Consider the following 24,819-nt stretch of genomic DNA (forward strand, 5'->3'; position numbering starts at 1 on the left):
GCCGCTCCTGGTTAGACGCCTTGGCAGACATCGCTTCGTATTGAGCTATTGACAGTGCTTCAAAATGTGCAATTTGAATGTGACTACTATCAGTCGGTCAAGCTGGCGCAGGACATAGCAGAGCCCGTACCTGACTCGAGCACATGAGCGTGAGAGCGGACTCCACCTTGTCATGCACATAGCAAACAATACACAGAGTTGTATGCAGCTACGTCTGCTACGTAGTGTAGTTACCACGGCTGCTGCGACGAGCCTGCTTGCTGAGCTCGCTGCGGCTCACTGAGGACAAGCGCATGCTCTGAGTGGTCCCCATGGGTGACGTGTCTCCAAGCGCATAGCAAGCCTGCCCAAGCACCAACATCAGACTGGAACAGGTCTTCTGCTTCCCAAGTTGCACACCTTCGAGGTGTGTTGCCATCATGGTCGAAGCTTGTTAAGTTAAGAATCCTTTCAACGAGAGTCCGCAGTGTGGCATCCATCGCTTACCCTATGTGAGCGCTGCCGACATAATCGCACGTGCGAACATGAATTCATTTGACTTTGAGAAATTCTGCGATTGCCATAGGGATAAGTACGAAAGGAAATGTGCTACTTATGCCACTCATTGCGAGAAAATGGAGCTGCGTATAGCTATCTAGTACACTATAGCACAGCAAAGGGATGAGACACCGTGAACTCAACCACAAGTTGAGGGATGGCCTAAGAGTTTGGTGCGTTGTAGGCACCAAAATTGGTAGCAGTGGTGTCCTCGTGAACATTCAAAATCAAATTTACACTGCGCGTCACAGTGACGTTCAGTGGGCGAAACGTTGTGGGCACTCCCTTCTCCACTGTAGCATTCGCAGTGCAAGGCATTGAAGAAGGAGTGGAAGCACCACGAAGGGGATCAGTGGCAATCTTTGATTGCCAATAGGAGCTTGTGCTCAACGCATTGAAGTACTTTTTTGCTGCGAAGTGTTTCTGACGTCTATTTTATCATCAAATGCATTTTTCAATTTTAATAACTAGTGTTTCGGGGCCATTTAATGGGTTAACACAGAGTAGCTGTGGAAGACTACTTGGGATCTAAAACGTCATAATTTAATTTGGTTTGTGGGGAGTAAAACTGCAATGCACCAGGGTTTCCTGAAAGTATTCTCCACTTAAGTGTGCTTTTAGGGAAAGAAAGCGTTTTAAGTATGTGTATCTCATAATATAGTAGTCATAATGCAGATTGCTAATTAAGCCCATTTGTCATTGTGCCAACCTTACTAAATTTAATTTCTTTTTTCAACCCACTACTTCAGTTTAAAGTCTGGCCCCTTGCAGAAGTAAAATCAAGGGGGTTTTCAAAACAAACACTAGTGAAATGTAGCCGAATACTAATAGTGCGTTATAAACATGAACAAAGTTATCTTTATGCAAAAGCGACCTGCTCACTAACAGAGACAGCAATACGCCATATGAAATATTCTAGTTCACAGATAGTAGGCAGCAGTACCAGAAACGACAGCAAAAATTTTAGTCTGTAAGAAGAAAGAGAATTGGAATTTACTCTTGATATTTCCTTATCTCGGCACTTCTCCATCCTCATATAGCAACGGAAGCTACTCACGCTGGTCAATGGCTACTTGGTGGACTCCAACATGTTTGTTCGCAGCCTGGTTCTCTCCCAGGAGCACCTGTCTGTGTCAGATGACTATGAAGCCCGAGGTGAGCTCCTCTTCTACTTTGCAATATAGCTAAGATCTATATGTCTCTGCTTTGTGTGTTTGGATATGGGTAGGGACCTGTACATTCTTGCAAGGTAGTAAATGTGCTGCATACGTTAAGGCCAACTGGAATGAAACTTCGCTGGCTAAATTGGTTATGGATGAGTAGTCTATACTACTGAAGCAATCTTGGCAAAACTGCAGGGCTGATAATTGGATAATTTTTCTATTACCTAAGCAGATGACACATGCACCTTGTGGTTAGCAGATATGACATTAGTCCCAGCATCTCCCGAGTAACCACGTGTTCTCAGTCAAGCATTCGTTCCGATGAGCAGTAATGGTGGCGTTTCTTTCTTTTTCTTTTCTTCAAGTTTCAGTATCAGAAATGCCTATTTTTGCTAGCTTTTTGTGATGCATCCACTTCTATTTAAGACATCAAAAGTTTTGCACGGAGGCTGCTTGATATCTGCACCACCTGAAACTAGGCTTTTTATGTGGTCAAACATTTTGTTCAAGCTTGCCTTTAAAGATGCTGTAAATGGAGAGATAAGCACTAGCAAGATCTTGGCTGGCTCTAATTGTCATTCATATGGAAGAACAAACGGCGCAAAACACCAAGAAAACTGACGGGATATAGCATCCAAGTTCATTCAGGCAAAGCACTTGCTTTTAAGGCGACACTTTATACCTTTTCCAAAAATTTGAATTTAGATTTTCTACATCATTGACGGGTAAATGTAGGGTACCATCATATTACACATTCCCAAAACCGGTGACATATTTCACTGTGCTAATATGGTGAAAACTATAAACTAAGGAAAAATAATGTGTAGCAGTAGGTGATCTCTATAGGATGACAAATACCCGCGAACAGCTAACATACGGCATAAATTGTGCATTATCAGGTCAAAATAATGTCGCTGTTGGCTGGTTGAACTCATATGAATAGTAAAAGAACCACTCATAGAACCACTCATAAGAATAGTCAGGTTAAATAAAAAAAAACAATGGTACATATCGGAGAGGAGAAAGGAAAAACAGCAAACACTAAAAAGGGGGCAACCGGCTCGTTTTATGTTCACATAAGCATTGGTTCTCATCACTGAACTCGTTCACCGTCAGTGATGGGATTCTCTGAAGCGCCACGAAAATTCCAGTCACTTCCACCGCTTCCCACTGCGGGTCATGTACCTCCGGGTGAAAGGCCATCGTCATTTCCAGCGCCTTGCTGTCATCTGAGACCGCCAGGGCGGCTTCGGTGATGGCAAGGTTCGTCGGTACTGAAGGCAGAATCCCAGGACATCCTATAACAATATGATTGATTGTTTCCTCATAGCTGTTTTACAGGGGGAAGGTTGGATCAAGGCCCACCGTGAATTAGGAGCGCAGTGACCATGTCCAGAAGACTCCACTTTCGGCTTCACTCAGCAGGCCACTGCCTCTGGAATTATTGTCTATGGGCTCCTTCTCTATGGCTACCTTTTGGGCGCACTAGATGGGCATTGCTGTCTTCTGTAGTGCAGTATCCTGCCAGAGACCATGCTCAACTTCAGCTACATGCTTCTTAGTTTCTGCCGCTGGGTCGGCTGGGGCGGAGCCGAAAGCCTTAACTGGATTTACGCGGTATAGTTTGGTGAGCCTTCTCGTGCGTCCCACCCATTTGGTGTGTTGGATCTGAGCCCTGAGTATGTGACCAAATAGAATGAGGAAGCTTATAAGTGTTGCCCGGCTGATGTGCCTCTCAAATTCCGACTTGGCAGACAGGTGCGAAAAACCCACAAGGTTTTTGATTGTTGCCAACATTCATGAACTTTGTAAGCTCTGATCTTAAAATAACCCAAATTGTATTGTTATATAATTAATCATTCATTTTTGTTTGAATATTAGAGTCAGTAAAATTGGCAGAATGTTAAGCAGCGCATCGCTAATAATTGTGATTTAAATTTAAAGTATATTAACATGTTAGTCTGGGTCCATTCGATTCACCTGCATTTTCTAAACTAGTTCACAAGGTGCTACACTTAACTATTTGTTCCACCAGTTCAACATGGCGGCATCTGCACGCCGCCATTTTTTTCACTCAATGCAGCTTTATGCAGGATGAGTTCACAGCTATCCCTGCACTCGTCAGAAAGGTAGTGCAACGTTCGTGCAGGAAGTGCCATGTCATTTCCATACAAGCAAGAACTGTCACTGAACTGGTGGGAATTAGTTCACGAAGTACAGGGCAAATCGAATGGACCTTTCAACAAATATTTAATTCGATTCACATTGGAAAAATCTTCGGCACGCAGCTGATGGAAACACCTGAAGCACCCAGCGCTCAGAGGATTAATTCTCTTGAGAGAGCTAGAACACCACTTCGTAGAAGCAACCTGGCACTTGAGCAAATCACATCATCTAATAGTACCTACACTCGAACCTCGTTATAACGAAACGGGATATAATGAAATAATGGATATAAAAAAGTAAATAAAATTCCCTTTGAAATCTCCATGGAGGTCCATGTATTTAAAGCCTCATTTAAACCAAGTGAAATGGTCCTGCCAATGGATATAACGAACTAGATTCGTCTCTAAGAAGAAACTGGTCGAATTCGGCAAAAGCCAACCCCTAACTTTTAAGCTTTGCTTCAACAAGCTGTACATAAATAAAAAGTGCTACACATACAATCCCTCTGATGATTTCAGCTCCTTCAAGCCATCGGTTTATTCTTCTGATTACGTGCACAATGCCTCCGCCCCACCCGCCACTGAATAGCACTTGCACGAGGGGCAGTGGACCAAAGTTACCGGTCATTAACCAACTTTCGCTTTTATTCACAAATATCCGAAGCATTCTTCCAAAATGTAATGATCTTTTCTCTGCTATCGATGCTTCTGACGCCGACATAATCTGTCTTACTGAAACCTGGTTATCTGCGAAGATTGATAGCAGTGAATTGTGTGATTGTAAAAAACACTACAACATTTATCGGCGTGACAGGGGTGCTCGGTGTGGCAGAGACGTGCTTGTAGCAGTCTCTGATGCTGTTTTGCCTTTTCCTATCCATCTTACGCTTTAGAACTTGTTTTGGTAGAAATACAAACGTGCTCCAAGAAATTGATAGTGGGTGGTTGTTATTGTCCGCCGTCCTGTTCACCCACCTTTGTTGACGACCTTCATGACGTCATCCATATGATTACATTGTGGTATCCGAATAGTCCATTCCTTTTACTAGGTGACTTTATTTTCCCTAATATAGTATGGTCTCATGTGTGTTCCTATTGTCATCCTTTTTTCCAGTGAAGGTGACAGGTTTCTAAATTTGTGCAATGATTTCAACTTGTCCCAGCTTGTAATGCAGGCCACTCGAATTACGACTACTACTTCTAACATCCTGGATTTAGTGCTCACCACTACGCCTGATCTGTTCCATCCCATATCGTACCTACCTGGGCTAAGCGATCACTTACTGCTTCATTTTTCTTTTGAGCTGCACCGTGACTCACCAGAGTAACCACAAAAAATATATCCGTGACACGCTGATTATGATGCTATTAACCATGACCTTTCTGCTTTTTTAGGCGATTACTTGCCCAATTTTCGTGATCGCTCCGTGAATACTAACTGGAATTTATTCAAAGAAAAAGTTTCATCGCTCATCGAGAAATACGTTCCACGTACAGTCATCTCGTCAAACTGGCAATCGCCATGGTTCAGTCAGTCGTTAAAGAAGCTGTGTAATAAGAAAAAACGAATTTTTCGCTCTGCAAAACTAACCGGTACTCAAGAACGTTGGACGGCTTATGAGGCTGTGGCTACCAAATACAAAAAAAGCTTTTAAGACTCCAAGGATTAATTTTTCAATACTACATTACCATCTCTTTTAATTAGTAACCCTAGGCAATTTTGGAGTGTAGTCAACAAAAGAGATAATTCAACTATCACCCTTAACGACTCGAGCGATCAACTAATCCTACTTGATCAGTGCGGAAATGTTCTGAACTCTGTTTCTGCTTTTTCCGAAAGTGTGTGTTCTGTAACCTCTACCTATCCCGGTACTGATTTTTTACCAATGGTCCCTATTGTCTTTGATATTGCTGGCATAGAAAAAATAATAGATAAACTAAAGGTTTCTTCATTATGTGGCATTGATAATATAAATTCCAAGTATTTCATCACAACAAAAGTATACAGTGCTATAATACTTTGTAATCTATTCCAGCAATCTCTTCAGACAGCCTGCATTCCAGAAGACTGGAAGGTTGGGAGAGTGATTCCTTTGCACAAGTCTGCGGATAGCCATTTGCCAGTTAACTTAACCTTGATCCTAACGTTCTTCAATGGCTGCACTCTTTCCTCACTGATCGTACACAATTTGTCACAGCTAATAACACTTCATCCTTCACTTCTGCAGTTGAATTGGGTGTGCCACAAGGCTCTGTGCTGGGACCATTGTGTTTTCTCATCTATATCAACGACTTACCTGATAGATTACGTTCATCAATTAACCTTTTTGCAGACGACTGCGTCATATACCGCCAAATTAACAGTGTCTCTGATATAGGTCTTCTTCAGTCCAATATCAACCATGCTCTTGACTGGGTTAACATGTGGAACATGGAACTAAACACTAAAAAATGCAAGTACATGCGTGTTTCTCGTCTTAATACCACATTGCCCTCATATCTTCTCAGTACTAGTAACCTTGGATCTGTGTCCCGTTACAAATATTGCGACGTATTTATTTCTTCTAATCTTTTTTGGAAGATGCATGTAGACCATATAACCAACAACGCTAATCGCATGCTGGGCTACATATGCCTCAATTTTTTATCTTTCTTCTAGTTCCGTAAAATTACTCCTTTACAAATTGTTAGTTCGTACTAAACTGGAATATGCTGCGTCTGTCTGAGACCCCATTCAAGAGAAGCCCATCTATCAACTTGAATCTGTCCAGAACCGGGCGGCTTGCTTCATTCTTTCTAATTATCGCAGTAACTGCAGCGTCACTGCTATGAAAGCAAGCTTATCGTTACCACTGCTATCACAACGTAGGAAAATATTCCGTCTTTGAAGATGCATCATGACAACCCCATTCTTAAGAATAAATTGATAACCCTCTCGTGTTACGTTTCAGCCTGCATTGACCATCGTCATAAGGTTGGCGGTATTCCTTCATGCCACACCAACCATTTTTTTTTTTCAATTCATTCATCCCCAGTACGTCAGCAAGTTGAAATCACCTTCCCCGATCCGTCGTCGAAATATCTGATAATGCTAAGTTCAAAGCTGCTTTAACAAACCTGCTGTTACCCGCCGTGGTTGTCAGTGTCTATGGTGTTGGGCTGCTGAGCACGAGGTCGCGGGATCGAATCCCGGCCATGGCAGCCGCATTTCGATGGGGGCGAAATGCGAAAACACCCGTGTACTCAGATTTAGGTGCACGTTAAAGAACCCCAGGTGGTCCAAATTTCCGGAGTCCCCCACTACAGCGTGTCTCATAATCAGATAGTGGTTTTGGCACGTAAAACCCCATAATTTATTTTTAAACCTGCTGTTGTCATAAACACAATTGTGGCATTGTCAGCTTTCTTTTCTTTTTTCTTAGCAATTTTTTTTTACCACACCAATCTTTTTTATATGGGTGTTCTTGCAGGCACATATTACTACTTTGAGCATCGTTTTCATTTTATTTCTTTGTTGCAAAATATCTTTTTATGCTTTGTTTGTTCAGCTGGTTATTTTCTCTCCTTGTACTGTGCGCTATTTATTGCTAATTTCCTTTATTGTATTGATGTAACCTTCTTTTTTTTTTTTTTCCGGGAGCCTCAATTATGCTTAGTTTTATATAAATTTACAGCCGTTTCTTGTTTTCCACTTTTTGAATGTAACCCACTCCCCTCTGTAACGCCCTCGGGCCCTGAGGGTACCGAAATAAATAAGTACCTAAAACATGAAAATGAATGTCCCTGTCTGTCAGTGTGAAATTTTTATTCACGCATGAACGATGTCTGCCATAAGTTTCTGCCTAGTCCTGGAAGAGACTTCTTGTGAGATTCAGCGACAGCATTTGTTCGTTGTGATTAACTGCTAGAATAAACTGCCGTCAAAATCGAATCTTGTGGAATGTGGTGGCCAGTGTTAAATTGAAATTGCTAGCTGCATTGCAAGCATATCCAGGCTGAAAGCCATTGAGATGCTACAGCGCATAATTACCAGCAGTACGTGACAGCGTCCCGCCACACTGGCATGATATTTCTTTTTCAGACTAATGGCATCGTGTAAACAATTTTCATTTTACAATCAGTTGTGTAGGTAAAGGCTTGTATGACAAGCAATAAAATCACAAGTACCAGTGGCAGTGAGCATTTTATCAGCAAGGTTCCAGTGGATGTGCCAAGCAGCGGCAAATTTCCTTTATGGTCATAATGCCCAACACTGCTAAGATGGTTAGGCCTAACCTACACTGCTTTGTCAAGTTGTCGTAGATCTATTTGTACTAGCCACAACAGCATTGGAGAGCCGAAAAACCGCCCTGCTAATGAAAGCGAAGGTGCAACCAACAACCTAGATGGCATCAACTTTGTTCACGGCTGCAGTCATTGTCATCATGCATGTGCAGATGGCAGATATTTCAGTTGCCCATTGGTGTTAAAAGAAGTTGCCGGTGCCACGAGGAGTCCAAATAACTGAGCAGTTTTAAAAAATCAGCTATTCGGAAAATAAGTTGGCAGCTGAGGGACAGAAAACAAAACAGCGGGTTGTTAATGCTGATGCTCAACTCAAGGTCGCTGTACCAACTGAAGGTTCTTTCTTGTATTCGTTGGTCATAAAATAAGAAAATATCGGGTCTCCACTTCGAGTATTGGTACTTAACAACAGTGAAAAAAACCTGAATGGCTTATGACAATGCACTCATGGCTCAAATAGTGTGACTCCTAGAAACGTGTTTGGATAAGGTTACCTGTAGTAGTGCAAGGGGGTGAAAAGCGCATGAAAGTGCAGAAGGACTGTGCTATACATGTGTTAAGTTTCATCACTCTGGCAATTTCATCACGTGTGGAAGCAAATCTTTGCATCCAACCATTGTATGTGTAGGCTGGATTAGCCATACGACAGGACATAAAGGACCAGAAGGCAGGCTTAAGATGAATACCCTGGTTAGGACTGGATGAACTGGCACAGCGCAGCTGTTAACTTCACAGTACTTCTTGTATTGCTGAGCAGAAAAGAGGAGCAATAAATGATTATCTGGGCTCTATAGGCCCAAGGAGTTATAGTCAATCCCACATATATAGAACTCAATTAGTTTTATGTATCGTGTAATGAGATAATATAATTTTTTAAGGAATTTGACAATGTAAAAGGACATACCATTTGTAACAGCACTTTATTGACGAAATGGAGTTATTGCAACTTGCTGTGGCACAAAATAGTCCCAAATTTTCTTCTGCTTCATTATCTTCGTTGTCTGGGAGAGCACACATTTTTTCCGCATATTTCAGGGATTTGAAGTAGCTGAGACTTCCAAGTTTGTGTAGAAGCACTGGAACAGGCCTCACACATAAAGTTGGAACAGGTGGGCGCAGGATCAGAGTTGAGTTCCTCACTGTTTCCTTCACTTGTGTTGTGATTCATGTTGTCGGCGATAAATGCTCGTTCTCAAGCTCTCCCGTGGTCACGGCACCTTTGTCCGTGAACATGAACTTGTCGACTGTTGACCCATCAATGGCTTCTGGAAATGTTCGCAAATCGTTCCAAACTTTGTTGAAATCAGCGACGACTTCAATGCGCTCGTCGGAAGACTTCTCACGTGCTTTTCACTGTCGTCACCAAAAACATGGAAACCAGCACGATGGAAGCAGTGTTGGATCATTTCCTTCATAATGTCAGCTCGGGATGCTTTGGCAACGTCAGAATTGTTTTTTGCCTCTGTACTCAACTCAGTAATTTCCATCTTCATGGTTAATAGCAGATTCTGCCGCTTAGCACTAGCCATCATGCAAAAACAAAGGCAGCATGTGGGTTAACAACATCGCAAAACAATGACACGAACTGGCAAACCTCCACAAGCAGCAAAGGAAGCTGACGCAAGTGCTGCGGGACAGACCAATTTTTTTTAGGGGGTGCCTTCTGGCCTCTGCGTGGTATAGCTTCGCAGGCACAGCCAGGCTAAATCACTTTTTCTGGGAGGGTGTTGGCAACTTACCCAGCCACCATGTGGGAAAGCCAACTTTGGGGCAGTTCTGTGCTTTTGATTTTAAGTTCGATATATCGACAGTAGCTGCTATTTTTGTTCAATGTAACCTTACTTTTCTGTATATTCTCACTGTAACTCTTTATGGTGGTCAAAAATTGTTCGATGTGAAAGATAATGCCATGTAAACGGGTTCGATATAGTCGGGTTCAACTATTGGGTTGTCCTTTACACTAAGGAGAGTCTGATATGACTGTACTTTGAGAAGAAGTACAGCTCTCCAATATTTTAATAATCTCACGAAAGTGTCAACCAGCACATCGATCAGCACAGTGTCCCGGAGCACACCTGTAAAAGTAGCAAAAGTTGGCACATGTGCGCGCATAGAGCGTCCTGGTATTCAAGAATTGTCTGCTAGGCTGTTCTCTTGAACATGGCATAGCCCCTGCTGTTTTTATCAACTTATCTGTAGTTTGCAACGGCTCATTGTAACCACTGTGCATGCAGGAGCATGTGTGCACATTTGTTTACGTTGTTTGCGCTTTTGGAGCTTACCAAAATAACCAAACACACAATGCTCGGATGAGAGCATGTTCTGCATGCACTTGCACTCGCTACTTTCATAGCTTCCCTCCATGATGGCGCTGACTTATGTTGGTGAACACTACTGTGAGATTATTTATATTTAACCTCTCGGAGAGCTTTACATCTTAGGCAACTGAGGCCACCCGCCGCTGTAGCTCAGTCAGCTAAGGCGTTGCGCTGCTGAGCTCGAGATCGCGGGATCGAATCCCGGCCGCGGCGGCCGCATTTCGATGGAGGTGAAATGCAAAAACGCCCGTGTGCTTGCATTGTAGTGCACGTTAAAGAACCCCAGGTGGTCGAAATTATTCCGGAGCCCTCCACTACGGCGTGCCTCATAATCAGACCTGGTTTTGGCACGTAAAACCCCAGAAAGAAGAAGAAGAAGGCAACTGAGGCCAATGGCATTTTGTTCGTAGTCCTGAGTTGCTGAAAGAATTTTTTGAAGTGCCTTTAGTCAGCTAGTTAGCTCAGTTCAATTATGTGAATTTTAAAATATTTGTGTTAGGGCCTAAGTGTGATTGTAAAAATTTCCCAGCATGTTCTGAAACACTTAATGAAGTAGATCCCATGACATCTTTTACATGGTTCTTTTTTCCAAGCTCTGAAGCCCGCTTGCACTTCTGGTGTGCAGCACTCTCAGCTGTGTTTCTGAAGAATAAAGCCCATGTGCTCAATGTAAAAAAAAAAAAAAAAAACTACAAGTGTGTTTCAATGCCTTTTTAGCGCTGGCCTATTCCTTATCATTTTGAACCATGCTGAAGTGGCTGCCTAGATGCTGGGGCTATCACTTCTTTTTACAAAGCAACATGCAACCTTTGTTCTTTGGAAATGAGAGCACCGCAAACCAGACGCACAAGTGTGCACTAACGTCCTTTTTATTTTTCCCGACTGAAAAAGAAAGGAGTACCATAGTCACTTAATAGCTTTTTCTGGTCACGAAACTCTCGCCTCAGTTTGATATAGAGCCAGCGCCTGCCGCTAGGGGCGCCATAGTAAAAGAAAGGCCACCTAGCCGAGTGCCGCCGCAGGCGGCGGTGGTATTTTACTCCTCTGGTCGCGTTGCAGCCGAAATCCCAGCTTCTTTTCGATTTTATTTACGTTCTCTTTTGTCGTAGCCAATTACAGTATCCAAACTTGAACATCTGACAGTGTTTTCTAACCGAAATCAAGGCGCGTACAAAAAGTATAAACAATTTTAAAAGTCAGCTGGGCGGATCCTTGTGTCAGCAGACGACGCTCATAGAATAATTCTTACTGAGAAATCTGTCGTTAGTTGGCCAAACCGCCTTCAATTAAAAACTTTTAGGCCACTTTTATGCGCTGTACAAAGAATAAGACGTGGTATTGCCAGTAAGCAACAACCTGAGCTCAAGGTCGTGTGCTGTTAGTGAATTCTAATCGCACGTAACATGAAATGTTCTATGACGTCAGAATTAGTTTGGAACAGGTTCATCGGCAGATCGTAGTCGTGAATGAAACGCTTGCTTGGAGGGAAGTATTGTCATTTTCATTTATCGCAAGCTTTGGTAGTTTTCGTGCATATTATTCCAAATGTGCGACAAGGTTTTCAAACACGATTTTCGTTGTCAATATACCCTATGTAAACCCAAACGTATTATTATGCCCGACTGACTCAGCACTGCGCTTATTAATCTCTAACTCGCACAAGCATAGTGAGGAAGATTGACGGCCCGTTGCACTCAGTACCATACCTCCTTGGCGAACTGCGACGCATGATAATATTTGAATCGCGAGCTTTCTTTGAAGCCCCAAATGTAGCCGTTCTAACTCGCGAAAATTCTTATGAGAAATAACATTTTAATTTTCGCTTTCACTCAGCACTGCTGTAGTGTAGAGCTCAAAAAATGTCACAGTTTCGCCCTAAGGGCGAAGCAATGAATGCGATAGCAACACAGCAATGTCATACGAAGTAAGGTGAGCGGCTTTGGTAGCAATGTGAATTGTAGTAAACATGAGCTGATTAAGTAAGCAGGTGTGCTGCGCCGTAAGTAGACCGACATGAAGAGAGACTCGATGACCACGAGAAGGCACTTGTGAAACGGTGGTGTTGATGAGAAGCGCTTCCCGTGGGCAGCGCGTGCGAAGGGACACACCTGTAGCGCTGCACTGCCGATCCGAGCAGCATTGCATGTGTTGCGTGCGTTGGAAAATGTGGCCCGACTATTAATAACTGAATGAACAAGCGTGGTGTGAGCGCGCACAAACAAACACGAATAGATCACACTGAATGACTGCAGACAATGACTGTCAAAACGCTAGCAGCAAGCATACGCCGCAGCGGGCGAAGGTACGTGCGGTCTATTGCTTCAACGGAAACTGAGCGGCGAATGCACGGCGCATAAAGGTCAGAGCCGTGTGGAGATAAGAGACGGTGCGAGCGAGCGACGAGCGCAGTTGTTGGCAGAGTCGTGCCTTTGTAGCCCAAACGGCCCCCCGGCATACAACACCTGAACGGCATCGTCACACGAACGTACCGCTTCAATTGTAGAATGCCAGAATTCAAATCTTGCCTAAAAATCAATCGCAAATATGAAGTACACGTCCAAACTTTCAGTCCATGCCGACTGCATCTGCAGTCTCTCTGGGTACTAAGTGGTTCATTTGAGAAAGGAAAGGTTGGCGCTATCTTCTGCCGGTTTAACACGGAGAAAGGTGGCCTCTCAGCTGCGGTGGCGCCGCATCGCGGCAGCTTCATGCGACATATCAAGCTCTCCCATAGAGTGACGGCGGAGTTTCGTGACCAGAAAAGTATTGAAGGACTATGGGAGTACATAAAAGATAATGCCATGGAAACAACTTCTACAACCACGCATATGCCCGAAAAGTAATATTTAAAAAATTTCATTATTGGACTTAGTTAATTAGCTGATTTCACTTCAAAAATATACTTTGAGTAATTCCGGATGGCTGTGAACAATGTGGCCATTGGTCTTAGTTGCCTAAGGGGCACTGCCTTTTTTTAAGTTTAGTTACCGGGAACGCGAAAAAATTACCCGATCCCCACCGGGATCGAACCCACGCCCGCTGCGTGGTAGTCGGAAAGCTAAGTGAAACACCCAGTATACACTGCAGTAGGGGCCATGCCAGATTGAACAACAGGGTATTTCAAATAAAGTGACTTCATTATAGTGGGTACGTGAACTATTTGAGGAAATAATGATGACTTTATGAATAGCAACAATATTTTAAATAAGAGTCGAGATATTTTTACATTTTCTTTTACTGCTGTTTCTAAGGCTGCTGAATAAGACCATCTTCGGCCTCAATTATAGGCTGAATTCGGCTTAATAATGGCTGCATGCTCGGATCACATAGTGCATGTTAACTTTGGGCAGTGCTTCCACAGTAGCAACTTTTAGCGAATTTTTAACATTGTGTGGCTGCTTGTTAGTTTCCCTCTCAGTGACGCTGCCCTTACATAGCACCGCAGAAGGTTTATATTGGGAACTAGAGACTCCACACTGAGGGAGGCATGATCGCATATATTCATAGCCAGTCACTCTTGGGTTGCGCTGTACTGGTGGGAGCAAGCAAATTCATTACTGAGGAAGGTCACGTAATGACATCATGCACAGAAAGCTTGGCTGTTGCATGTGCCACTTGAAGCTGCTCGGCAATAGCCATAATTTGTCTGTCAGGGTTCCCACTCATCATGGCCTCCACCTGCTGGAGAAACTTAACTGCCTGAATGATGTCTGACCACGGGCACCACTTATTATCTTTGTCTCAGATGGTAATTGGCCACAAACTGCTGTCTCTCCCGAAAAAGAAAAGATTTGGCGACAGTCAAGAAAGTGGTAATCTCCATGTGGCTGTGATCTGAGTGGGAGGCGACTAGAATAGTGTACACCTTCATCTCCTGTGTCATACTGGAAGCTGATACTCTGGAATAAATGTGCTAGATTGATGAAGACAATGTTAACCCCGAGACAGATAAAATGGGAAGTCCAGTGACGATTCGAAGTCACGTTTTCATATACATCAGGTACTTGGTATAAGGGTTTTGCAGTGTTTGCAAATGATTCTTCTCATTGCTTAAGCAACAGTTTGGTCCTAATGTTTGTGGTCTCTGTCATTGATTAGTTTTCTACATAATTATTTGGTGGTGTTCCCTCTATTACAGAGTATGCTGAAAGGAGCAGCTATGTGCTTAGCCATATTGGGGACCAACGAAACCGCATTCGTTATCTCAAAAAGTTGGTTTCTCTTGTCACGATCTCCAACCTCACACAGGTATATTAACATTTCTTCATTCTACTGATAGTACCAAGTGGCAGTGTCAGGTGTTATGAAAGCGTAATTGTGGATTTTATATTTAAAAAATTTAATTCCTGGCTTCTTGAGCACATGGCAATTCTGAAGTTATATTCGATAAAATATCAGTACATTGGATTGTGAATCTTGCTTAAAGGAACTAACATAGAAAACCTGCTTATGAGTTTTTTCCCCAGAATGTGACATGCATAATCTTAGTCTTGTACTATATATTCAGGTGCCACGACTTCTTCTGTGTACCTAGTCACAGTTTCGGTATTGAAACATGGTGCAAAGCAGCAGGCTTTTGCATTGCACAAAGTGTATGGCTAATTGAATAGATCTATTAGTGTGCAGACATGGTGCTATAGTAATAATGCAGATGAGGTGCTGTCTGTCATTTCTGCCATTTCCCTAAAGTTCACTGATTTCTTTTCCTTACGTGGTAAGTGTTGTATCGGCGTGGCGGCCATGGATGCCACGCCGGGCACGCGGGAGTACGTCGGGACGGCGACCGAGCAACTCAAGCAGACGCAGATGGGTACTGAGGCGAAGAATTCTTTATTGGCGTAGACAGCTCCTTATATAGTAGGGCGTACTTACAAGCAGCGCCCCTTGGGTGTGGAATATGTGGGTTTCGAAACCGAAACCTCTACATAACATCATCCCCCCTCTTTTAAGTAAGGCGGGGCATGTCACATCATTATACGGTAATTAACGTATGCATGTGTATGGAGACAGATCCTTGTGCAACATTGTACAGTTTCTCCCCCACCCTGTGAAAGATAACACCACTCGGTAATTTTTTAACATTGATGGCAAAACAATAGATGCAATACAACAGATAATATAGCAATACACTATAAACATAAGGCTATCGTCACCCATTAACTTAAAACAATGAAGCACTTTTCAGTCGTGCCAATAAGGCATAATGGGCGCCAAGTACTCACACAATGAACCCAATGAACTCTTTTCATCGTCCTAACAAAATTGTAACAGGCAAAACACTTGAAGAATACACTGCACACTCAAAATATGTCAAGAACTAGGAAACACAATCCCTTAAATGCGGAGGCCTCTTACAGCATCTCTTGGATCGCCAGGGCGAGAAAGGTGTGAAATGTGTGGACCCAGGGCCCTGCGTTGGAGCCACTGTGGCCTGAATTGGACTCTGTGGTCCAGTTACACGCCTATTAGGCGAATTGAAGACATTATTTTGGCTGGTCACCACAGCCGGACATTGAATCGGTGCCTGAACAGCAGTAGACTGTATAATACGTTTGTGCTTTAGCACGCAAACGGTTATAAAAATATTTTGTTTGCATGCGCTCAACACAGCACTGAACAAATGGTCGACAGTTCACCTGTTTTGTCCGTGGAGCTTGTCGTGACGCTTGCTTCGGGAAGACACACATTGACTGGGCACGTCAGTCTGGATTGGCAATCGTGCCTGACTCTGTTGCCTTACACTTAAGCGAGCTACTCTAGAAGGTACATATGGCAACACTCGCGAATGAGACAAGTTGCATGGCACTGGGGAATTCACTGCAGGATCCACCGTAACAGCATCTGCTTGCTGAACAAATTTTCTGGTACGGGTTTGTGCTTTAGCACGCGTACAGTTATAAAATTATTTTGTTTGTATGCGCTCAACACAGCACTGAACAGATGGTTGACAGTTCACCTGTTTTGTCCGTGGAGCTTGTCGTGACGCTTGCTTCGGTGAGACACACGTTGGCACTGAAGTACGGCGGGGTGCAGTCGCATGGTCTGCTGCACTGTGCAAGTCCGCAGAAGCAGGAGGCTCTACCACTCGGCACAGGTTCACATTCGCTGACAGTAACGTCGAACAGGGGTTGGCCTGCGGCGTGGTTGCAAAGTCCCTTGTGCAACCCCGTCTTGCGTGTCATGTCGCAAGCGACGCTCATCGCGTCGACCTTGTTGTGGTCCTTTCTGATGTACTACAGCGTCTATGTGAAGAACGCTGAGTTCTTGCATCAACTTGTCAAGGCGTTCTTCTCTTGCAATATCCAAGGCTTTTTGAAAGGTAAACTCGTTACCCATCTGAATGAATCTGCGGCGTAGCGGGTTGGACAGTAGTCCGCCGAGAACTTGGTCTCTGAGCATAGCGTCCATTGCTGTCCCGAACCCGCTAGCTCTTGCAAGCCTGTGGAGGTCCTTTAGAAATGTCGTAGTAGATTCCTCCGTACCTTGTGTTCTCCTCTTGAATTGTAGTCGTTTGACGACTTCATCTTCCTCTGGCGCAAAACACCTGCCGAGTACCGCTAGCGCCTCCTCGAAAACGTCGACTGCCTCGGCGTCGCTAGTTCCTCCGTCAGTGCCGGCCTGCGTCTGGTCTTCAACAGCGGCAAAGTATATCCGGACGCCCTCCACTCCCAAGGCATCCAGCAGGAGCGCCTTCTTGTGCGCCGGCGTGGCGTCCCTGGCGGCGGCGTCGATATATACTTGCAAGACGCGACGCCAATCACGCCAGGGAATTACTGGCACGCCGAGGCACTGAAGGAAGGGAGGAGGAGGTATAGCGGCATTCATATCGAGGCAGGACGTATGGCAGGAGATGCGACGAAGACAAGACGCCATAGAAGGCTTGTTGAAGGCAGGTTTGCCGAAGAAGACGAAGGAGGAGCCGTAAAATAATGGTAGCAGGCAGAAATAAAGTGAATGGCTTGCCGCAGAAGTAAGCTCGCAGTCGACGACTTACATGTGGCTACGATGCATGTTGATTATCCTCGTCGCCAATTGTTGTATCGGCGTGGCGGCCATGGATGCCACGCCGGGCACGCGGGAAACACGGGGGCATGCCGGGACGGTGGCAGAGCAACTCAAGCAGACGCAGATGGGTAACCGAGGCAAAGAACTCTTTATTGGCGTAGACAGCTCCTTATATAGTAGAGCGTACTTACAAGCAGCGGCCCTTGGGTGTGGAATATGTGGGTTTCGAAACCGAAACCTCTACATAACAGTAAGCTTCTAGCCACTGCATTTCGATGGGCGCAAAATGCGAAAATACCCATGTACTTAGATTTAGGTGCACGTTAAAGAACCCCAGGTGGTCCAAATTTCCGGAGTCCCCCACTACGGCGTGCCTCATAATCAGATTGTGGTTTTGGCACGGAAAACCCCATAATTTAATTTTTTTAAGCTTCTAGCTACAGTTAACATGCTGAATAAAATCATGCTTTGCATGTAGCAGCAAACCACTGACAACAGTGACCGAGAGTTGTAATAGGGGTGAGCGAAGCCATCACTGTCCATAATTGTTGCAGTTCTTTTCAAGCTAAAAACTACACAAATAATTGCACGTTTCTTCATATGGTCGGCTTTTTTCGTACGTATCGCTCCCATGTACTAACAATGGACCAAGGTTCTGGACTCTGCCATTGAGGACCTGGTGCTTACACAATCTTGCCCTCCTAGCACTAACAATTAAGGTAAAATTCTGTGAGTACCATCTCGTGCTGCATCATTAAAGAAAAAGAGCCACCAAATGACTTGTGTAGCATGCGAAAGCAAAAAGTTACATTGAGTAGGATATGCCTGTTACTTCCCAAGTGCAGGCAGCCCACAAGTATTAGGTACAGAAACACTAACAATGGATGGATGGACATTATAAGCATCCCCTTTGAAATTGGGAAGTGGCAGATGCCACCAAGCTTGTTCTTTTTGCCTTTCATCTGTGCTTATGGTCAGTCCATCAGAACAGTGGTTCGTGTTAAACTATTGAACCTGATAAAAATTTATTGCCTTGAAATCTATTATGTTCCCTCCCTGCCTTTGTGCCACCAGAAACGGCTAACAGCCAGCCTGCATCGTTCCAGCTGACTTTTACTATTCTCCTTGGTAGATTATTTTTCTTATTACAGTTAAACCTCGAGTCGGCAAAATTAGCAACTTGCTTCGGTTTATCGAAATTTTATTACATCGAAATTCAACCTTTTATGCAAATAAGTACAGTCGCTGATGGATATTTCTTACACAGAAGGGGCCGCAAAAGTTCATGAATTATCGGGCAATTGGAAAAAACAAACTTGAATGAGAAAAAAAAACATTATTTTGTTGAAATTGAGAGTTAGCAACAAAAGATGCAGTTTTATGCCGTGTTGACAATATCTTCACATCAGCGGTACAACGCGAAGTCGGCCATGCTTTCGCGTCCACTCATCCACTGCGGCTGATATTGTTGTCCCGGGACGACAATATCATGAAAAGCGCCGGCAGCGGGGAATGAATCCATCTGCTTCTCTCTTCAACGCTTCTGTGAAACTCAAGATTACACATCTTCCAGAACTAAACACACATGAAGACAGTGGACATAATGCCACGCCGTCTCAGCTCGCCCAGACTTTGCTCATGCGGCAGATTACATCTAAAACTGGGTGTGCAGGCTGCGTATACGCTCAGCCGCGCTGACAGCCATGCAAAGCCACGGCCGTGCTACTAAAGAAGTGCACCAACCTGCCCCCACTTCTTCTCCCCACTCCCTTCGCGTGCACTTGATCACATTACCGTGAGCTCGCTCCCCTCCCCCCTTTCCCCTTGCCCGCGCAAGATGACAGCACTCGGCAAGCCACCATCCTTCTCAGCTCATCCTCGCATGCTTGAACTCGCACCTAAAGCATACAGTGCGTGGGCGCCATAGGATCTTATCACACTTCACCTTTATACAGAACATAATACTGCTGCTCTTCAGCAGTTGCTCTTGGTCGCGCAACATGCAATTTGAGAGGAGCATTTCCAAGCAGGTGCTTGTAATTCAACCATTTAACCATCTACGTCCGCGGAAGTTTCCATTTGTGGTCTCAGTAATCCTTCACAGCGGTAGGGAAATTTTGTTATATTGAAATAGTGTATAAACACACTCCGTTATATTATGTTTCTGAATACATGGTGTTCTATGGGCAAGAAGCTATAAAAGGATAAATACTTCGTTATATCGAGAATTTTGTTATATGGAAGTTCTTTATATGGAAGTTTAACTGTATTCTCTATTATTCTTAAAGGGGTCCTGAACCAACCCTCGGGCTTGGTGAAAAACACAGTGCGTGGATAGCATACACTGCTTTCAAACATCTTGGCCAAATTTTGCAGTCATGCCCGGCGTGTGGAGCTCGCAAATGTACCGCACAGTCACCTTTTTCTCAAACTTTCCCTTTTAGCAGAAGCCTTCTCCTCACTCTTTTTGGGGCTGCCATATTTCGTCATATGCAGTAAAACCTCGTTAATTCGAATTTCCAAGACTGAAAAAAATGTCCGAATTAACCTAATGTCGAATTATCGAGAGTATCAAGGGAAAAAATGCTTACTACGTCAACACACTTTTATTTAATGAATGAGGAAATCCTGTTTCTATTTTGCTCAAAAGCAGTGCCGAAGCTGCAATCCTCATCATCTCACAACTGATTAGCGCTCGCAGTGGCAAAGGCCTCGCTACTTACTTTGCAGTGCAGCCGCGGTGCGCGCTTTCATCTGAGACGTTTTTCACTACAGCGTGCCCATCCTAATCATTTTGTAGCGTTAGCTACACTGGCCTAGCCAAGCCCGTTTCGCGCGGCACATCAAGAGCCGTGCTGCGCATGCGCAAGGATCAGTGATGTCACACGGCTTGCGCACCGGAGCCACCGGAGCCGGCACCTCTCGCGCACTCCGCCGCCGCCGCGCGCGACTCACCGCCGCCGGTCTGCGTATTCCAGAGGAGTGACGTCGTAGCCGTGGTAGACGCACTGGCGCCGGCGCGCGCTCGCTGTGGAGTCGCCGTCTGACACTGCGCTGGAGCCGCTGCGCTTCGACTGGCGTTTGCCAGTGTGGTATAGCTATGGAGAAGGAGAGCGCAAATGCTGCTCAACAGCGCAGAAGAACGGAGAAGCTTGACTCATCGGATCCCGAAGTAGTTGCCTGGCAATTAGCGGTTGAGCGTAGGAGACAACCAGGAAAGCTAAGAATAATCAGCTGAACCTTTGCTAACGCTACGTATATCCTGGCATAGCCGAGCTAAGCCACTGCAACTTTTTTTTTCACCAGTGAGCTGGTCGCCAACAGATAGCCTGTCGATCACGATGTAGCCGGTGCTCTTCATCCTCGGCAGGTTTGCAACAAGCTAAAATGAAACTACCATTTGCCGCAACAACTGCGGACGATACCACGGCCACTATCGATGTGATCATGGATGGCGACTACTCAGTTGTGAAGGCACGCGGCCAATGCGTGCACCGAGTCACGACAAAATTACTACCTGCCGCAACCGATGCGGACTAAAGTGTTTCCGCTGTCTACGCGATCATGCAGGGTGATCTTGCAGCTCTGAAGACACACAGCCGACGTGTGCACCGATTCAAAACGAAACTACTGTTTGCCGCAACCGCTTTACACGAAACCGTGGTGGCTATCGACACGATCATAGATGTGCCTACGCAGTTATGAAGGCACACGGCCAAGGCAGTGTTAGGCGCAGCGGTAAATGCAAGAATAAAGGCTTTAAAGGCCCAAATAGGCAAGAAGCGTTCTGGCATTGCTGTCATTCTCGTACGATTTCCGCTGATGACTATGGCGATGTGGAATCCGCCACTTGGTTTCGGTTCGACGTTAGCGGCGTTTGTTTTTTTTTTTTTTTTTTTCCCCTCTTGCATCGCGCATTTGCGGCGCTCCACGCTTGCCCAGCTCCGAGAGTTGCTCGAATTAATCGATGTGGGTCCAAATACATCCAAATTAACAAGAGTTTGATTGCATTAAATAATGCATGCGCCTGCCGGGACCAGAGGACAAGTCTGAATTATCCAATTTTCCGAATCAACGGGGGTCGAATTAACGAGGTTCTACTGTAGCAGGTTCCCATACGTGGCTGCCATTGGCCAATAGCTGACATCAATCAAGAAAGGTGTTTGGATCAGCGCGCTTCTTCCTACTGTTACTGTGTATATTTATTGATGCAGCTTAGTAAACAGGCTGAAGTGAAAATATGCGTTCTGAATTTTTTTAAGAATTACGTACTTTCGGAAGTACGACTATCGTACTATTGTCTGTTAACGCTAGGCTGTACCCACCCTCGTAGAAGTGAAACTTTGGCCGCACTGCTTATCAGTGTCGCAGCCGTCGGGTCTCGTTAATTTCTATTACCGTTATTCTTTCTTTTTGAGATTTTATAATGAAAGCGACGCATTGTTGCCATTTATGAGTCATTGGCCACAGATATATCAAGTATGCAGGGGCGGTATTCTTGAGTGATTACTTTAGATACTGCTATCACTTCCGCTAGACTTGACTCGGACTAGTCGGAGTATGGATATGGGCACAGTGCCAGCGTTCCTGGCACTGTGCGCAGATAGCGAGCTTGGCACAGTGCCAGAAACGGTGGCTGCCAATTACGTTATTGGCTGAGAATACCACTCTCTGTTGAGCACAAAATGAACCAACAGCAACCTTTGCGAAAATGGGCTCTGTCGCCATTTTGTGATGGCGATGACACTGCTCGGTGGCTCTGGTGGGAGGCTGTTGCCAATGACACGAATGCTGTTTTGGTTTTGTATTTGATTGTAACGCGCAGGCAATTTTCGGACCCATTTTCAGAAAAAAGGTGCACATAGATTCGGGTAAATATGGTATTATAAAGTTTTGTTTTGATTTCATTCTTCACGGTTTAATTAGGGGCGTGCAAATAGTAAATTTCGAGATGGTATTGAATAGGAATCGAATAAATGCCAGAAGCGAACTTAATCGAGTATTGAATACTTTTCAAATAGTAAGCCGTCATTTTCACCGTTGAAATAAAATGATCCTCACATCCTGGTATATTCACAACATTAGCAAGTTTCTGTCATTACGTTGTGCATTGAGAAGTGTTTTCTATGAAAAGCACAAATGTAGCATTCGCAGCAAATAAGCAGTTTATTCGAATACTTGGGACCCATTGGGGAGTGTATATGATGGCGGTTTAGCTAGAAAAGTCCGACTCCTTGGGCGATGTAGCGTGTTCCACAACACAACTTCTCCTGTTTTATATAAATGACCAGCTTCAAGGAGTAGGATCCATCCTTCACCGAAAGCCAACAGTGTCCTGCGAGTGCTATACGCCTTTGCTGCGGAATCGGGCATTTTCCACATGGTGTAACCGTGCAGGGGAGCATTCGTCTGTAGCTGGCCCTGTAGTCATCTCTCGATGAGCCATCCCTATTTTAATGAAGCCTTATCATCATCATGACTACTATGGCAGCCGTGAATAAATTTGCTGTACATTCGCTACAGTTTTATGTTTGATCACCCTCAGGCACGATTTGGAATATTGTAAAGCTATTCAAAAAATATGCAAATTTACAAAGGGCGACTATTGTATTTGAAGACTGAATCAAATAGTGCAATATTCAATTCGTTATTCAAGAGATTTGAATATTTCCACACCCCTAGGTTTAATATATTTCCACTGCTGGTTTCTTTATTGTGCCTATCCCGCATGCTGTTTCTAGCTTTCTGTTCAAACCCCTTTTCCTTGTTGCTGTCTAAGCATGGTAATAAACTGAACTCAATGCAGAATGTTACCTTTTTGCAATATTTGAGCACTAACAGTCAAGCGGTTTCGTAGGAATGGTGGGCAGTGTTGCCATTTTTGCATTTTCAATCGGTATGCGAGCCTCCAAGTGTTGATGCAACAGCTTCATGTTAATATACATGTAGGCACCAGAATAAGCCTGCTGTGTGTCCCATCTTTCTGCAGGAGAATGTGAGCTGCGTGAACACAGCCCTAGTGCTGCTCATCTTTGCACAACAGCGTGGTCAACTGGTTAGTTACCTGCATGCACTGCGGGGCCCACCTCCACCGGGTGCGGCCAGCAAGACAGCCTGCAATGCTAGTGCGCCTGCCAGTGTCCCGGCTGGCTCCACAGCAGCCACAGCCACAGCTTCATCAGGCAGCCTGTTGCAAAACCTGCTTGAGCTTCTGCACTTCTGGCAGGAGCACTACCTCCATAAGGACAAAGATTGCTCTGCCCTTGAAAAGGTCAGCACCTTTCGTTGACAGACACCTTTGTACTCCCAGAATAAGTTCACATTACAAGTACGGCCAGCGTTTTTAGAACTTTTTTTGTAGCTGAATTTGGTTCTATGCTGTTCCAGAGCTCACGAATTGGATTCCATCGGTGGAAGGCCATGGTGAACACACTCGTCTCAGAGGACATTACCAGTCCTGTGTCCCTTGTCTACCATGTTCACCCTGGGCCCAGCACCCGAGACAGTTGATGGACCGGCTGCTATGCATTGGCACAGTGCAGCCCAAGCACTGAGCATGTGGATGTAGTACTACAAACTATGTTCAGTAATCAAATGGGCCCTGTGTGCTGAGTAGAGTTGGTTAAAAAGCAATTGTTGAACTCATCCTGAGATTGACAGTGTTCACTGGAGCATGCTCAGTCATTCATTCCATCTGCATTCACTAAAGAACATCTAATAGATGGCTAAAGAAAGCAGCCAGGTACAGTAAACATTCATCTTGGCCACACTTGATGATTGAAGCATCCTTGGCCTCTTGGGCTGTTTAATATGGATGTTGAGATTTCTATGTACTGTCAACGAATCTCTTTGCTGTCAAGGGTCCTATGTTAACTAAGCAATAGAGCACTCATGGGAGCTAGTTTCTTTTGATGGTAAAGTCACTAGATAACAAACTGCCATTCTGTACATTGTGCAGAGCTGAATCCCACATCTTGTGATCATCATTGTTGTGCTGAGTGTGCTAAAATACTAGTTCATGGAGGTTGAGATGGGTGACCGTGTGTTTTGGGCTGACAAGGGCAACTTGTGATTATTGCTGTGCAACTGTCTGTGTGTTCACAGTTCTCATTCATCTTTTAGAAAAATGTGATCATGATGCACCTTTAAATCAATTACATGGTTTCTTTTCCAGCATTGTTAAGCAGCCAGGGACACACAAACTCTATCATCAGTTCTTGGTGCAGAGAAGATGTGTTGAATGCTCCCATGTTTTTACTTGGCTTGGATTATGGGAGGTGGTTAGTGGTCTTAAAAAGGTAGGAAGGAGACTGGTTTACAACTTCATGAAGCTTTAACTGCGTAAAT

General features: G+C 44.5%; 1 protein-coding gene across 2 annotated transcripts in view; it reads left to right on the forward strand.

Moving 5' to 3' along the window:
* The window catches only part of LOC119434937 (short transient receptor potential channel 4-associated protein-like), a 142,194-nt gene extending 117,752 nt beyond the window's left edge, over nucleotides 1-24,442 (forward strand). For both annotated transcript variants that reach the window (XM_037701949.2, XM_037701942.2), the window contains 4 exons: nucleotides 1,578-1,692; nucleotides 14,606-14,715; nucleotides 23,462-23,743; nucleotides 23,860-24,442. In XM_037701949.2, the coding sequence (XP_037557877.1) occupies nucleotides 1,578-1,692; nucleotides 14,606-14,715; nucleotides 23,462-23,743; nucleotides 23,860-23,982 (630 nt within the window). In that variant the 3' untranslated portion in view covers nucleotides 23,983-24,442. The remainder of the gene's footprint in view (nucleotides 1-1,577; nucleotides 1,693-14,605; nucleotides 14,716-23,461; nucleotides 23,744-23,859) is intronic.
* Nucleotides 24,443-24,819: the final 377 nt, after the last annotated feature.

This window comes from Dermacentor silvarum, chromosome 1 (genome assembly GCF_013339745.2).
Source record: "Dermacentor silvarum isolate Dsil-2018 chromosome 1, BIME_Dsil_1.4, whole genome shotgun sequence".
Lineage (NCBI taxonomy): Eukaryota > Metazoa > Arthropoda > Arachnida > Ixodida > Ixodidae > Dermacentor > Dermacentor silvarum.